The 15,028-nt window shown below is 59.8% G+C and overlaps 2 protein-coding genes and 1 long non-coding RNA gene across 3 annotated transcripts in view; 1 reads left to right on the top strand and 2 right to left on the bottom strand.

Moving 5' to 3' along the window:
- LOC137363037 (uncharacterized) overlaps window positions 1-5,112 on the bottom strand; it is a gene marked incomplete at its 5' end in the record, with an annotated part of 26,888 nt that extends 21,776 nt beyond the window's left edge. Inside the window, 4 exon segments of the mRNA XM_068027162.1 lie at window positions 3,235-3,273; window positions 3,276-3,429; window positions 4,145-4,498; window positions 4,865-5,112. Coding sequence (XP_067883263.1) covers window positions 3,235-3,273; window positions 3,276-3,429; window positions 4,145-4,498; window positions 4,865-5,112 — 795 coding nt within the window.
- Window positions 1-8,513, bottom strand: part of LOC137374725 (uncharacterized) — a 54,420-nt gene extending 45,907 nt beyond the window's left edge. Inside the window, exon 1 of the long non-coding RNA XR_010975894.1 lies at window positions 8,475-8,513. This is a non-coding gene — a long non-coding RNA (uncharacterized lncRNA). The remainder of the gene's footprint in view (window positions 1-8,474) is intronic.
- The window catches only part of prmt9 (protein arginine methyltransferase 9), an 81,314-nt gene continuing 73,245 nt past the window's right edge, over window positions 6,960-15,028 (top strand). The window contains exon 1 of the mRNA XM_068041215.1: window positions 6,960-7,290. Coding sequence (XP_067897316.1) covers window positions 7,114-7,290 — 177 coding nt within the window. The 5' untranslated portion in view covers window positions 6,960-7,113. The remainder of the gene's footprint in view (window positions 7,291-15,028) is intronic.

Genomic DNA, 15,028 nt, shown 5'->3' on the forward strand with positions numbered 1-15,028 from the left:
TGGGGGGGGGGAAGAGAGGAGGGTGGGGGGGGGAAGAGAGGAGGGTGGGGGGGGGAAGAGAGGAGGGTGGGGGGGGAAGAGAGGAGGGTGGGGGGGGAAGAGAGGAGGGTGGGGGGGGGGGAAGAGAGGAGGGTGGGGGGGGGGGAAGAGAGGAGGGTGCGGGGGGGGGGGAAGAGAGGAGGGTGCGGGGGGGGGGGAAGAGAGGAGGGTGCGGGGGGGGGAAGAGAGGAGGGTGCGGGGGGGGGAAGAGAGGAGGGTGGGGGGGGGGAAGAGAGGAGGGTGGGGGGGGGGAAGAGAGGAGGGTGGGGGGGGGGGGAAGAGAGGAGGGTGGGGGGGGGAAGAGAGGAGGGTGGGGGGGGGAAGAGAGGAGGGTGGGGGGGGGGGAAAGAGAGGAGGGTGGGGGGGGGGAAAGAGAGGAGGGTGGGGGGGGGGGAAAGAGAGGAGGGTGGGGGGGGGGAAGAGAGGAGGGTGGGGGGGGGAAGAGAGGAGGGTGGGGGGGGGGGAAGAGGGGAGGGTGGGGGGGGGGGGAAGAGAGGAGGGTGGGGGGGGGGAAGAGAGGAGGGGGGGGGGAAGAGGGAGGGGGGGGGAAGAGAGGAGGGTGGGGGGGGAAGAGAGGAGGGTGGGGGGGGGGAAGAGAGGAGGGTGGGGGGGGGGAAGAGAGGAGGGTGGGGGGGGGGGAAGAGAGGAGGGTGGGGGGGGGGGAAGAGAGGAGGGTGGGGGGGGGGGGGAAGAGAGGAGGGTGGGGGGGGGGGGGAAGAGAGGAGGGTGGGGGGGGGGGGAAGAGAGGAGGGTGGGGGGGGGGGGAAGAGAGGAGGGTGGGGGGGGGGGGAAGAGAGGAGGGTGGGGGGGGGGGAAGAGAGGAGGGTGGGGGGGGGGGGAAGAGAGGAGGGTGGGGGGGGGGGGAAGAGAGGAGGGTGGGGGGGGGGGAAGAGAGGAGGGTGGGGGGGGGTAGAGAGGAGGGTGGGGGGGGGGAAGAGAGGAGGGTGGGGGGGGGGAAGAGAGGAGGGTGGGGGGGGGGAAGAGAGGAGGGTGGGGGGGGGGGAAGAGAGGAGGGTGGGGGGGGGGGAAGAGAGGAGGGTGGGGGGGGGGGAAGAGAGGAGGGTGCGGGGGGGGGGGAAGAGAGGAGGGTGCGGGGGGGGGGGAAGAGAGGAGGGTGCGGGGGGGGGAAGAGAGGAGGGTGGGGGGGGGGAAGAGAGGAGGGTGGGGGGGGGGAAGAGAGGAGGGTGGGGGGGGGAAGAGAGGAGGGTGGGGGGGGGGAAGAGAGGAGGGTGGGGGGGGGAAGAGAGGAGGGTGGGGGGGGGAAGAGAGGAGGGTGGGGGGGGGGAAGAGAGGAGGGTGGGGGGGGGGAAGAGAGGAGGGTGGGGGGGGGGAAGAGAGGAGGGTGGGGGGGGGGAAGAGAGGAGGGTGGGGGGGGGGGAAGAGAGGAGGGTGGGGGGGGGGAAGAGAGGAGGGTGGGGGGGGGAAGAGAGGAGGGTGGGGGGGGGGAAAGAGAGGAGGGTGGGGGGGGGGAAAGAGAGGAGGGTGGGGGGGGGAAGAGAGGAGGGTGGGGGGGGGAAGAGAGGAGGGTGGGGGGGGGGGAAGAGAGGAGGGTGGGGGGGGGGGAAGAGAGGAGGGTGGGGGGGGGGAAGAGAGGAGGGTGGGGGGGGGGGGGAAGAGAGGAGGGGGGGGGGGGAAGAGAGGAGGGGGGGGGGGGAAGAGAGGAGGGGGGGGGAAGAGAGGAGGGTGGGGGGGGGAAGAGAGGAGGGTGGGGGGGGGAAGAGAGGAGGGTGGGGGGGGGAAGAGAGGAGGGTGGGGGGGGGAAGAGAGGAGGGTGGGGGGGGGGGAAGAGAGGAGGGTGGGGGGGGGGAAGAGAGGAGGGTGGGGGGGGGGGAAGAGAGGAGGGTGGGGGGGGGGGAAGAGAGGAGGGTGGGGGGGGGGGAAGAGAGGAGGGTGGGGGGGGGGAAGAGAGGAGGGTGGGGGGGGGGGGAAGAGAGGAGGGTGGGGGGGGGGGAAGAGAGGAGGGTGGGGGGGGGGGAAGAGGAGGGTGGGGGGGGGGAAGAGAGGAGGGTGGGGGGGGGGAAGAGAGGAGGGTGGGGGGGGGGAAGAGAGGAGGGTGGGGGGGGGAAGAGAGGAGGGTGGGGGGGGGAAGAGAGGAGGGTGGGGGGGGAAGAGAGGAGGGTGGGGTGGGGGAAGAGAGGGGGGGGAAGAGAGGAGGGTGGGGGGGGTAGAGAGGAGGGTGGGGGGGGGGAAGAGAGGGGGGGGAAGAGAGGAGGGTGGGGGGGGGTAGAGAGGAGGGTGGGGGGGGTAGAGAGGAGGGTGGGGGGGGGGGGGGAAGAGAGGAGGGTGGGGGGGGGGGGAAGAGAGGAGGGTGGGGGGGGGAAGAGAGGAGGGTGGGGGGGGGGAAGAGAGGCGGGGGGAGGGGGGGGAGAGAGGCGGGGGGAGGGGGGGGAGGGGGGGGAGGGGCGGGGAGAGGGGGGGGGGAGAGGGAGGGGGGAGAGGGAGGGGGGAGAGGGAGGGGGGAGAGGGAGGGGGGAGAGGGAGGGGGGAGAGGGAGGGGGGAGAGGGAGGGGGGGGAGAGGAGGGGGGAGGGGGGGAGAGGAGGGTGGAGGGGGGGGAGAGGAGGGGGGAGGGGGGGAGAGGAGGGGGGGAGAGGGGGGGGAGAGGATGGGGGGGGAGAGGAGGGGGGGGGAGAGGAGGGGGGGGGGAGCGGGGAGGGGGGGAGAGGAGGGGGGGAGAGGAGGGGGGGGAGAGGAGGGGGGGAGAGGAGGGGGGAGAGGAGGGGGGAGAGGAGGGGGGAGAGGAGGGGGGAGAGGAGGGGGTGGAGAGGGGGGGGAGGGAGGGGGGAGGGGGGGGAGGAGGAGGGGGGGGAGGGAGGGGGGAGGGGGGGGAGGGGAGGGGGGAGGGGGGGGGGAGGAGGGGGGAGGGGAGGGGGAGGGGAGGGGGAGGGGAGGGAGGAGGGGGGGAGAGGAGGGAGGTGGGGGGGGGAGAGGAGGGGGGAGGGGGGGAGAGGATGGGGGAGGGGGGGAGAGGAGGGGGGAGGGGGGGAGAGGAGGGGGGGAGGGGGGAGAGGAGGGGGGGATAGGAGGGGGGAGGGGGGGAGAGGAGGGGGAGGGGGGGAGAGGAGGGGGAGGGGGGGAGAGGAGGGGGAGGGGGGGAGAGGAGGGGGGAGGAGGGGGAGAGGAGGGGGAGGGAGGGGGGAGGAGGGGGGAGAGGAGGGGGGAGGAGGGGGGAGAGGAGGGGGGAGGAGGGGGGAGGGAGGGGGGAGGGGGGGGGAGGGAGAGGAGGGGGGGGAGAGGAGGGGGGGGAGAGGGGGGGGGGAGGGGAGGGGGGGGAGAGGAGGGGGGAGAGGTGGGGGGTGAGGAGGGGGGAGTGGAGGGGGGAGAGGAGGGGGGGGGGGGAGAGGAGGGGGGGGGGGGAGGAGGGGGGGGGGGTGGAGGAGGGGGGGGGGAGAGGAGGGGGGTGGGAGAGGAGGGGGGGAGTGGAGGGTGGAGGGGGGGAGAGGGGGGGAGGGGGGGAGTGGGGGGGGAGGGGGGGAGTGGAGGGGGGAGGGGGGGAGTGGAGGGGGGAGGGGGGGAGAGGGAGGGGGGTGAGGGGACGGGGGGGGGGGGGAAAGGGTGGAGAGGGGACGTGGGGGGGGGGGAAAGGGTGGAGAGGGGACGTGGGGGGGGGAAAGGGTGGAGAGGGACGTGGGGGGGGGGAAAGGGTGGAGAGGGGACGTGGGGGGGGGAAAGGGTGGAGAGGGGACGTGGGGGGGGGAAAGGGTGGAGAGGGGACGTGGGGGGGGGGAAAGGGTGGAGAGGGGACGTGGGGGGGGGAAAGGGTGGAGAGGGGACGTGGGGGGGGGGAAAGGGTGGAGAGGGGACGTGGGGGGGGGAAAGGGTGGAGAGGGGACGTGGGGGGGGGAAAGGGTGGAGAGGGGACGTGGGGGGGGGGAAAGGGTGGAGAGGGGACGGGGGGGGGGAAAGGGTGGAGAGGGGACGGGGGGGGGGGAAAGGGTGGAGAGGGGACGGGGGGGGGGGGAAAGGGTGGAGAGGGGACGGGGGGGGGGGAAGGGTGGAGAGGGACGGGGGGGGGGAAGGGTGGAGAGGGGACGGGGGGGGGGAAGGGTGGAGAGGGGACGGGGGGGTGGGTGGAGAGGGGACGGGGGGGGGGGTGGAGAGGGGACGGGGGGGGGGGTGGAGAGGGGACGGGGGGGGGTGGAGAGGGGACGGGGGGGGGTGGAGAGGGGACGGGGGGGGGGAAGGGTGGAGAGGGGACGGGGGGGGGGAAAGGGTGGAGAGGGGACGGGGGGGGGGGAAGGGTGGAGAGGGGACGGGGGGGGGGGAAGGGTGGAGAGGGGACGGGGGGGGGGGAAAGGGTGGAGAGGGGACGGGGGGGGTGGAGAGGGGACGGGGGGGGGGGAGAGGGGACGGGGGGGGGGAGAGGGGACGGGGGGGGGGAGAGGGGACGGGGGGGGGGGGGAAAGGGTGGAGAGGGGACGGGGGGGGGGGGAAAGGGTGGAGAGGGGACGGGGGGGGGGTGGAGAGGGGGACGGGGGGGGGGAAAGGGTGGAGAGGGGACGGGGGGGGGGGAAGGGTGGAGAGGGGACGGGGGGGGGAAAGGGTGGAGAGGGGACGGGGGGGGGGGGGGAAAGGGTGGAGAGGGGACGGGGGGGGGCGAAAGGGTGGAGAGGGGACGGGGGGGGGGGGGGGAAAGGGTGGAGAGGGGACGGGGGGGGGGGAAAGGGTGGAGAGGAGAGGGGACGGGGGGTGGAGAGGAGAGGGGACGGGGGGGGGGGAAAGGGTGGAGAGGGGACGGGGGGGGGGGAAGGGTGGAGAGGGGGGGGAAGGGTGGAGAGGGGGGGGAAGGGGTGGAGAGGGGACGGGGGGGGGGGAAAGGGTGGAGAGGGGACGGGGGGGGGGGAAAGGGTGGAGAGGGGACGGGGGGGGGAAAGGGTGGAGAGGGGACGGGGGGGGGGGGGAAAGGGTGGAGAGGGGACGGGGGGGGGGGGAAAGGGTGGAGGGGGGACGGGGGGGGGGGAAAGGGTGGAGGGGGGACGGGGGGGGGAAAGGGTGGAGAGGGGACGGGGGGGGGGGGGGGAAAGGGTGGAGAGGGGACGGGGGGGGGGCGAAAGGGTGGAGAGGGGACGGGGGGGGGGGAAAGGGTGGAGAGGGGACGGGGGGGGGGGGGAAAGGGTGGAGAGGGGACGGGGGGGGGGGAAAAGGGTGGAGAGGGGACGGGGGGGGGGGGAAAAGGGTGGAGAGGGGACGGGGGGGGAAAAGGGTGGAGAGGGGACGGGGGGGGGAAAAGGGTGGAGAGGGGACGGGGGGGGAAAAGGGTGGAGAGGGGACGGGGGGGGGAAAAGGGTGGAGAGGGGACGGGGGGGGTGGAGAGGGGACGGGGGGGGGGTGGAGAGGGGACGGGGGGGGGTGGAGAGGGGACGGGGGGGGTGGAGAGGGGACGGGGGGGGTGGAGAGGGGACGGGGGGGGGTGGAGAGGGGACGGGGGGGGTGGAGAGGGGACGGGGGGGGTGGAGAGGGGACGGGGGGGGTGGAGAGGGGACGGGGGGGGTGGAGAGGGGACGGGGGGGGGGGAAAAGGGTGGAGAGGAGAGGGGACGGGGGGGGGGAAAGGGTGGAGAGGGGACGGGGGGGGGGGAAGGGTGGAGAGGGGACGGGGGGGGGGGGAAGGGTGGAGAGGGGACGGGGGGGGCGGAAAGGGTGGAGAGGGGACGGGGGGGGGGGGAAAGGGTGGAGAGGGGACGGGGGGGGGGCGAAAGGGTGGAGAGGGGACGGGGGGGGGGGGGGAAAGGGTGGAGAGGGGACGGGGGGGGGGAAAGGGTGGAGAGGGGACGGGGGGGGGGGGAAGGGTGGAGAGGGGACGGGGGGGGTGGAGAGGGGACGGGGGGGGGGAAAGGGTGGAGAGGAGAGGGGACGGGGGGTGGAGAGGAGAGGGGACGGGGGGGGGGGGAAAGGGTGGAGAGGGGACGGGGTGGGGGGAAGGGTGGAGAGGGGGGGGGGAAGGGTGGAGAGGGGGGGAAGGGGTGGAGAGGGGACGGGGGGGGGGAAAGGGTGGAGAGGGGACGGGGGGGGGGGGAAAGGGTGGAGAGGGGACGGGGGGGGGGGGAAAGGGTGGAGAGGGGACGGGGGGGGGGGAAAGGGTGGAGAGGGGACGGGGGGGGGGGAAAGGGTGGAGAGGGGACGGGGGGGGGGGAAAGGGTGGAGAGGGGACGGGGGGGGGGGAAAGGGTGGAGAGGGGACGGGGGGGGGGGAAAGGGTGGAGAGGGGACGGGGGGGGGGAAAGGGTGGAGAGGGGACGGGGGGGGGGGAAAGGGTGGAGAGGGGACGGGGGGGGGGAAAGGGTGGAGGGGGGACGGGGGGGGGGGAAAGGGTGGAGAGGGGACGGGGGGGGGGGGAAAGGGTGGAGAGGGGACGGGGGGGGGGAAAGGGTGGAGAGGGGACGGGGGGGGGGGCGAAAGGGTGGAGAGGGGACGGGGGGGGGGGGAAAGGGTGGAGAGGGGACGGGGGGGAAAGGGTGGAGAGGGGACGGGGGGGGGGGAAAGGGTGGAGAGGGGACGGGGGGGGGGGAAAAGGGTGGAGAGGGGACGGGGGGGGGGGAAAGGGTGGAGAGGGGACGGGGGGGGGGGAAAAGGGTGGAGAGGGGACGGGGGGGGGGGGGAAAAGGGTGGAGAGGGGACGGGGGGGGGGGTGGAGAGGGGACGGGGGGGTGGAGAGGGGACGGGGGGGGGGTGGAGAGGGGACGGGGGGGGGGGGGGGGTGGAGAGGGGACGGGGGGGGGGGGGGGGGTGGAGAGGGGACGGGGGGGGGTGGAGAGGGGACGGGGGGGGGGTGGAGAGGGGACGGGGGGGGGGAAAGGGTGGAGAGGAGAGGGGACGGGGGGGGGGGGAGAAAGGGTGGAGAGGGGACGGGGGGGGGGGGGAAGGGTGGAGGGAGGGGGGGGGGGGAAGGGTGGGGTGGGGGGGGGGGAGTTGTTGCCAGGTGGGTGGCGGAAGGAACCAACAGGCAGGGTAGTGTTTTTCCAGAATATTCCGCCCAGCGCTGCACTGAACAGCGTTTCCGCTTATGTTTCCCGGAGACGCGGCCGCTTCAGCCGGACACTGACTCGGCTCCTGGCGGTTTGACCGTTGCTCTGTTCCATGTCGGACCGGAGGCCCGGGCGCCGTGCTCGGGGTGGAAGCCGTGGCCGAGTGCGCCTGGTTTACCGCTCCCTGCAGAGCGCCCAGGACTACCTGGAACGAGAGGATTTCGGCACCGCCTTCGCCCATTACCTGCTGCTCCTCAACCTGGCGCCGGAGCTGAAGGACATCATCAGGGTGAGTCCGGGGTGGTGTCGGGCCGGGCCGGGCCGGTGCTGCCTCCGCACAACCCGGGGTCGGGACGGGCCATGTGGCTCGGCATTTGACCTGGTGCCCGGGCTGCGGGGAGGCCTCGGTCTGTCTTTGGACTGTGACCAATTCTGGAGGTCGCTGCTAATCTCAGATCACTCAGTTTAGTTCAGACGATCCCCATTGATCTAATTTGAATTGAAAATGCTGGAAATACTCGGCAGCATCGGAGGCGACAGCTTCCTCTGCACAGAGCCGCCGAGCTCATCGACATTTTCTGGTCTGATTTCGGAATTCCGGCACCTGCAGCGTTTTGTTTATATTGTAATTTGAAAAGTGTCTTCCAGCCAAGAGAGTCTCCGGATTGTGGCAAACCCGAATAGACCATGAGCAACATTTGATGAGAATCACTTCCAATTCCAACTTATCAGGATATCTGTCTGGAAATTCAAATTAAAATGAAACAATCCATAGCTGTCTTGCCAATCACAAATGACACGCTTAAGATTTCCCCAATCTTGACTGCTTTGTATTTTACAAAATCTCAACTTGACTTGTAAAATATAATGTGATATATTTTCATCACAATTAATAGTTTTGTCAAAATAAAACATCATTGAGGGTTGAATTGAGAATACTAAACTTTAGATTAGACTTTGGGCAATTCAGGGTCACCTGCTGCTGAGGAAATTCAGTATGTGACATTTTGTGCTGACAAGAGTATTGTGCGGTTTGCAACCTTGTTAAAAATGACTTGCTTTGTTCTGGAATACAGGCAACTGATTGTCACTGACATCACTGAAGTATTTTGGAGGGAAGAAGACCTGAATTATCTTGAATTACATGGAATATACAGTACAGAAACAGGCCATTCGGCCCAACCAGTCCATTGCTGGCGTTTATGATCCACTCGAGCCTCCCTACCTTCCTCACCTAACTCTATCAGCATAACCCTCTATTCCCTTCTCCCTCATACTTAGCAAGTTTCCCTTTGTGTTATTATTCACCTCAGCTCCTTTCTGTGAGAGCAAGTTCAACATTCCCACAAGATGGAACTTCATCAAAGTTTGCCAATTTTTTTGAAAATTGGCAACTGATATTTTTCTGTTCATATTTTTTTTTAACATACACTTAGGTCCCTTCAGTCATTCCTTTCAACAGAAAGTACTTACCCTAGACTTTTCTTCCCCTTTAAGGTATGTAGATAGGGCAGTGTAATGGAATCTGTACCTTGTACCTAATGTGGAAGCTGACCGTATATCAAAATGGAAGAATTTTCATTTACATAAATGGCTTACTTTATCTTGATGACTACCCCCGCCTTCAAAAAATGTTTTTTTTCTCCCGACTTCACTAGTATGCCCTCTTCAAAATCCTTGAATGTGTTGCTGCTTCTCAAATCTGTGCCCATTTGACCTGCAACTCACACTTGAACTCCTCCAATCAGGTTTCTGCCTTATTAAATTCACAAATGATATTTCATGTGAATGTGACCATGGTATACTATTCCTCTTCATATTTCTGGACCTGTTTGTGCCTTTCATAGAATCATAGCATGATGCAGCACAGAGCACTGCCGCTGGGCCCATTGGGTCTGTGCCGGGTCTATGAAAGAACTGTCCAATTAATCCTACTCCCTGGCCTAGCCCATATGGCCATGTAAGTTTTTTTTCCCTCTATCTATTTATCCAATTTCCTTTTACTTCTGTTTCCAACACTCTTTCAGGCAATGCAATCCAGATGCTAATAGGTTGCTGCACACAATTTTTTGCTTTAGTTCTTTTGGGAACATTGCAGATGCCCTAACTTATAAGCTTCCAAAGTTCTCTAGATTTGGGAACTGTTCCTTTGGATTGAAAAATTGCACATCACTCCGTTATTTAAGAAAGGTGACAGGGAAACCAGGGAATTCTAGACCAGTTAGCCCAACATCTGTTGTTGGGAAATTGATCAGGTCTATAATTAAGGACAGGATGAGTGAGCAGCTTGAAAATTTTCAGCTGATCAGCGAGAATCAGCATGGATTTATAAAGCGTAGGTTGTACCTCACAAATCGGATTGAATTTTTTTTTGAAGAGGTGATTAAAGTAGTGGACAGTTGAATGTCTCTGGACGTTATTTATGTGGACATCCAGAGGCATTTGATAAAGTCCTTCCTAAGAGACTGTTAGCTAAAGTTGAAGCTTATGGAAGTGAAGGCAAATTATTGACCTGGTTAGGAAATTGGTTGAACAGAAGCTGACTGAGAGTAAGGATAATCGGCAGGTATTCTAAATGGCAGGATAAGACTAGTGGTGTCTCAGAAGGATCTGTGTTGGGCTCTCAAATATTCACTGTGTTCATTAACAACTTAGATGATGGGATAGAAGCCCACATATCCAAATTTGCACATGACACAAAAAGATAGGTGGCATTGTAAGCAGTGTAAATGGAAGCGTAGCATTACAAATAGATGTTGATAGATTAAGTGAATGGGCAAAACTATGGCAAATGGATTTCAGTGTAGGCAAATGTGAAGTCATCCACTCAGGACCTAAAAAGTATAGAACAAGGTACTTTCTAAATGGTGAAAAGCTAGAAATATTGAAGGTCCAAAGAGACTTGGAGGTCAGGTACACAGACCATTGAAATGTCATGAACAAGTTCAGAAAATATTCAAAAAGGCTAATGTCTTCTTCTTCTTTGGCATCCTTATCTCGAGAGACAATGGATACGCGCCTGGAGGTGGTCAGTGGTTTGTGAAGCAGCTCCTGGAGTGGCTATAAAGGCCAATTCTAGAGTGACAGGCTCTTCCACAGGTGCTGCAGAGAAATTTGTTTGTCAGGGCTGTTGCACAGTTGGCTCTCCCCTTGTGCCTCTCTTTTTTCCTGCCAACTACTAAGTCTCTTCGACTCGCCACATTTTAGCCCCGTCTTTATGGCTGCCCGCCAGCTCTGGCGAACGCTGGCAACTGACTCCCACGACTTGTGATCAATGTCACAGGATTTCATGTTGCGTTTGCAGACGTCTTTAAAGCGGAGACATGGACGGCCGGTGGGTCTGATACCAGTGGCGAGCTCGCTGTACAATGTGTCTTTGGGGATCCTGACATCTTCCATGCGGCTCACATGGCCAAGCCATCTCAAGCGCCGCTGACTCAGCAGTGTGTACAAGCTGGGGATGTTGGCCGCCTCGAGGACTTCTGTGTTGGAGATACGGTCCTGCCACCTGATGCCAAGTATTCTCCGGAGGCAGCGAAGATGGAATGAATTGAGACTTCACTCTTGGTTGACATACGTTGTCCAGGCCTCGTTGCTGTAGAGCAAGGTTCTGAGGACACAGGCTTGATACACTCGGACTTTTGTGTTCCGTGTCTGTACGCCATTTTCCCACACTCTCTTGGCCAGTCTGGACATAGCAGTGGAAGCCTTTCCCATGCGCTTGTTGATTTCTGCATCTAGAGACAGGTTACTGGTGATAGTTGAGCCTAGGTAGGTGAACTCTTGAACCACTTCCAGAGCGTGGTCGCCAATATTGATGGATGGAGCATTTCTGACGTCCTGCCCCATGATGTTCGTTTTCTTGAGGCTGATGGTTAGGCCAAATTCATTGCAGGCAGCCGCAAACCTGTCAATGAGACTCTGCAGGCACTCTTCAGTGTGAGATGTTAAAGCAGCATCGTCAGCAAAGAGGAGTTCCCTGATGAGGACTTTCTGTACTTTGGACTTCGCTCTTAGACGGGCAAGGTTGAATAACCTGTCCCCTGATCTTGTGTGGAGGAAAATTCCTTCTTCAGAGGACTTGAACGCATGTGAAAGCAGCAGGGAGAAGAAAATCCCAAAAGGTGTGGGTGCGAGAACACAGCCCTGTTTCATGCCACTCAGGATAGGAAAGGGCTCTGATGAGGAGCCACCATGTTGAATTGTGCCTTTCATATTGTCATGGAATGAGGTGATGATACTTAGTAGCTTTGGTGGACATCCGATCTTTTCTAGTAGTCTGAAGAGACCACGTCTGCTGACGAGGTCAAAGGCTTTGGTGAGATCAATGAAAGCAATGTAGAGGGGCATCTGTCGTTCACGGCATTTCTCCTGTATCTGACGAAGGGAGAACAGCATGTCAACGGTCGATCTCTCTGCACGAAAGCCACACTGTGCCTCAGGGTAGACACGCTCGGCCAGCTTCTGGAGCCTGTTCAGAGTGACTCGAGCAAAGACTTTCCCCACTATGCTGAGCAGGGAGATTCCACGGTAGTTGTTGCAGTCACCGCAGTCACCTTTGTTTTTATAGAGGGTGATGATATTGCCATCGCTCATGTCCTGGGGTACTGCTCCCTCGTCCCAGCACAGGCATAGCAGTTCATGTAGTGCTGAGAGTATAGCAGGCTTGGCACTCTTGATTATTTCAGGGGTAATGCTGTCCTTCCCAGGGGCTTTTCCGCTGGCTAGAGAATCAGTGGCATCACTGAGTTCCGATTTGGTTGGCTGTATGTCCAGCTCATCCATGACTGGTAGAGGCTGGGCTGCATTGAGGGCAGTCTCAGTGACAGCATTCTCCCTGGAGTACAGTTCTAGGTAGTGCTCAACCCAGCGGTCCATTTGTTTGTGTTGGTCAGTGATTATGTCCCCTGATTTAGATTTGAGGGGGGCGATCTTCTTGATGGTTGGCCCAAGAGCTCTCTTCATGCCATCATACATTCCTCTGATGTTTCCGGTGTCTGAGGCCAGCTGAATATGACTGCATAGGTGTTGCCAGTAGTCGTTTGCGCAGCGCCTGGCTGTTCTTTGTGCAGTGCTTCTGGCTGCTTTAAGTGCTGCGGATGTTAAATCGCTGGGGGCTTTCTTTTGGTTCAACAGTGCAATGCGCTTAGCGGCTATGACAGGTTCCAGCTCTTCATTATGAGATTGAAACCAGTCTGCATTTCTCTTCGCACTTTTGCTGTAGGTGGTCTAAGCTGACTCATAGATGGCGTCTCTGATGTGGGCCCACTTGGTCTCAGCATCCCCTGTGGGAGTGTTTTGAAGGGCTGTTACAAGTGAATTTAGAAATTTTTGTAACAGCTGTGGTGAGAAACTCTGCTCGTGTTGATGCGCGGGTGGCCCTTCTGCTTGGAATGATGTCTTTGGTCTGAGTCTAACCTTGCTGCACACCAGGGAGTGATCGGTGTCGCAGTCCGCACTGTGGATGCTGCGTGTGATTTGAACACTGTTTAAGGCGGCTCGCCTTGTGACAATGAGGTCTAGCTGGTGCCAACGACGCGATCTTGGGTGCCTCCTTGAAACCTGGTGACAGGGTTTAGTGTGAAAGAACGAGTTGGTGATGCTGAGGTTATGATAGGTACACAACTCAAGCAGTCTCTGCCCGTTCTCATTCATCATTCCAACGCCATAGCGCCCAAGGCAGGAGGGCCATGAGTCGTGGTCGGCCCCAACCCTGGCATTAAAGTCCCCCAGCAGGAATAGGTGTTCGGTGTTGGGGATGCTGCTAATGATGTTATGGAGTTCCTCGTAGAACTGGTCTTTAGCTTCAGGTGGGGAGCAGAGTGTTGGAGCATAGGTGCTGAGTAGGTGTACTGGACCAGAGGTGGTGAGCAGTCGGATGGACAGTCTGCGTTCCGAGCCATTTGAGGGAGGCTCTATCATGCTGAGCAAGGAGTTTCTGATGGCGAAGCCCACTCCATGCTGTCTTGGTTCTTCAGGATCCCTGCCCTGCCAGAAGAAGGTGTAGTTTTGCTCTGCTAGAGATCCACTTGCGGGGAGGCGAGTCTCCTGAAGTGCTGCAATGTCTACATTGAGTCAACTGAGCTCGTTGTTAATGATGGCGTTCTTCCGAGAATCGTTGATTTGTGTAAGGTGTTCCAACAGGCCAGGACACATAGTTCTGACGTAATGCTGATCTTTATATCAAGAGGACTAGAATTCCAGGGGGGTAGAAGTCATGTTCTGAAGAAGGGTCACTAACCTGAAATGTTAACTCTGCTTCTCTCGCCACAGATGCTGCCAAACCTGCTGAGTATTTCCAGCATTTCTTGTTTTTATTTCAGATTTCCAGCATCCACAGTATTTTGCTTTTATTATTCGGGTAGAAGTCATGTCTCAGCTATACAAAGCCCTGGTTAGACCACACCCTGGAGTACTGTGAGCAGTTCTGGGCACCACACTGTAGGAAGGATATATTGACCTTGGAGGAAGTGCAGTGTAGATTTACCAGAATTCTAAGGGTGCAATTACTAAGGGAAATTGCACAAACTAGGATTGCATTCCTTGGAATTTAGAAAGTTAAGGGATGATTTGATCAAAGTTTTCAAGATATTAAGGGGAACGGATAGGGTAGATTAGGAGAAATTATTTCCACTGGTTGGGGACTCTAGGATTAGGGGGCCTAGTCTAAAAATTAGAACCAGTCCTTTCAGGAGTGAAATTAGGAAACATTTCTTCATGCAAAGGGTGAGTTTGGAACTTACTTTCGCAAACTGTAATTGATGTTACATCAATTGTTAATTTTAATCCTGAGATTGACAGATTTTAGTTAGTCAAAGATATCAAAGGATACGGGACAAAGGCAGGTATATGAATTTAGGTCACAGATCAATAATTATCTCATTGAATGATGGAACAGCTCGAGGGTCTAAATGGCCTACTCTAGTTCCTATGTTCCCATGTCTTCAGTCTCCACTACTGTAGCTGAGCTTCCAACCATATATCTGATCCATTACCAAGACCGCCAACTTGCTCTTCCATAACATCTCTCCTTTCCGTCCCCCCACCTCAGCTCATGCATGCCTTTGTTACCACTATACTTGACTATTACAGTGCTCTCCTGGCTGGCCTCCCATCTTCCTTTCTCCATAATCTTGAGCACATCCAAACCTCTGCTGCCCATACCCTAACTTGGATCAAGTCCTGTCAACCCATCACCCATATAAATGCAACTGTTGTTTTTGTTGCTCATGTTTTTGATAGTTTTTATGGCTTCTTATTTTAGGATTGTACCCTAAAACTACCCTTATACAACAATATTATTTGCATTTACATAGTGCCTTTAATGCACAAAATGTCCCAAGGTGCTTCACAAAAGTGTGATCAGAGAAAATTTGACTGAGCCGAAGAAGGAAATATTAGGAGGGATAACTGTAGCTTGGGTTTTTAAGGTGCGTCTTCAAGGAAGATGGGGGTGAAGAGGCAGAAAGGGTTTGAGAGAAAATTCCAGAGATTTGGCCTAGACAACTAAAGCACAAAAGATGAATAACAAAAGTTAGGATTAAACTCCATTAAAAGCCAAAAATGCCAATATTGGGATGCTTCAATTTGACGGCCCGTGCATCCACTTTTTCTCTCCGATGCGTGGAATGTTTCATCTATTCCTTGTACTGATACAGCATTAATTTGTACATCTTCATTTAGCTGTGTCTACAGAGCTAAACAAATTTAGTTTACCAAAGAAATGAAAAACACCCCTGAAAAATCAGAATATTACATAATTATTTTTTCCTTTTTTAAATTTAGATTTTTTTTCCCCAAGTTTTCTCATTTCCTTCCCTTGTTCCTCCTGCTCTGTTGGAGGAAGGGGTGTCAGCTCTCGCTGTGATGTAATTGTAGTACTTCGTTCAAGTGACTGTTCATTTACAAGTTTAGAAATGTTGAATTAATCACAATGGGATCATCACAGTCGAGCCCAGTCTTGTTTTCTAAGTGTCTCTTTACTCAAATGTAATTTTCAGCAGCAGTGACTTTACAGCTATCAGGAA

The sequence above is a fragment of the Heterodontus francisci genome, chromosome 1 (assembly GCF_036365525.1).
Source record: "Heterodontus francisci isolate sHetFra1 chromosome 1, sHetFra1.hap1, whole genome shotgun sequence".
Classification (NCBI taxonomy): Eukaryota; Metazoa; Chordata; class Chondrichthyes; order Heterodontiformes; family Heterodontidae; genus Heterodontus; species Heterodontus francisci.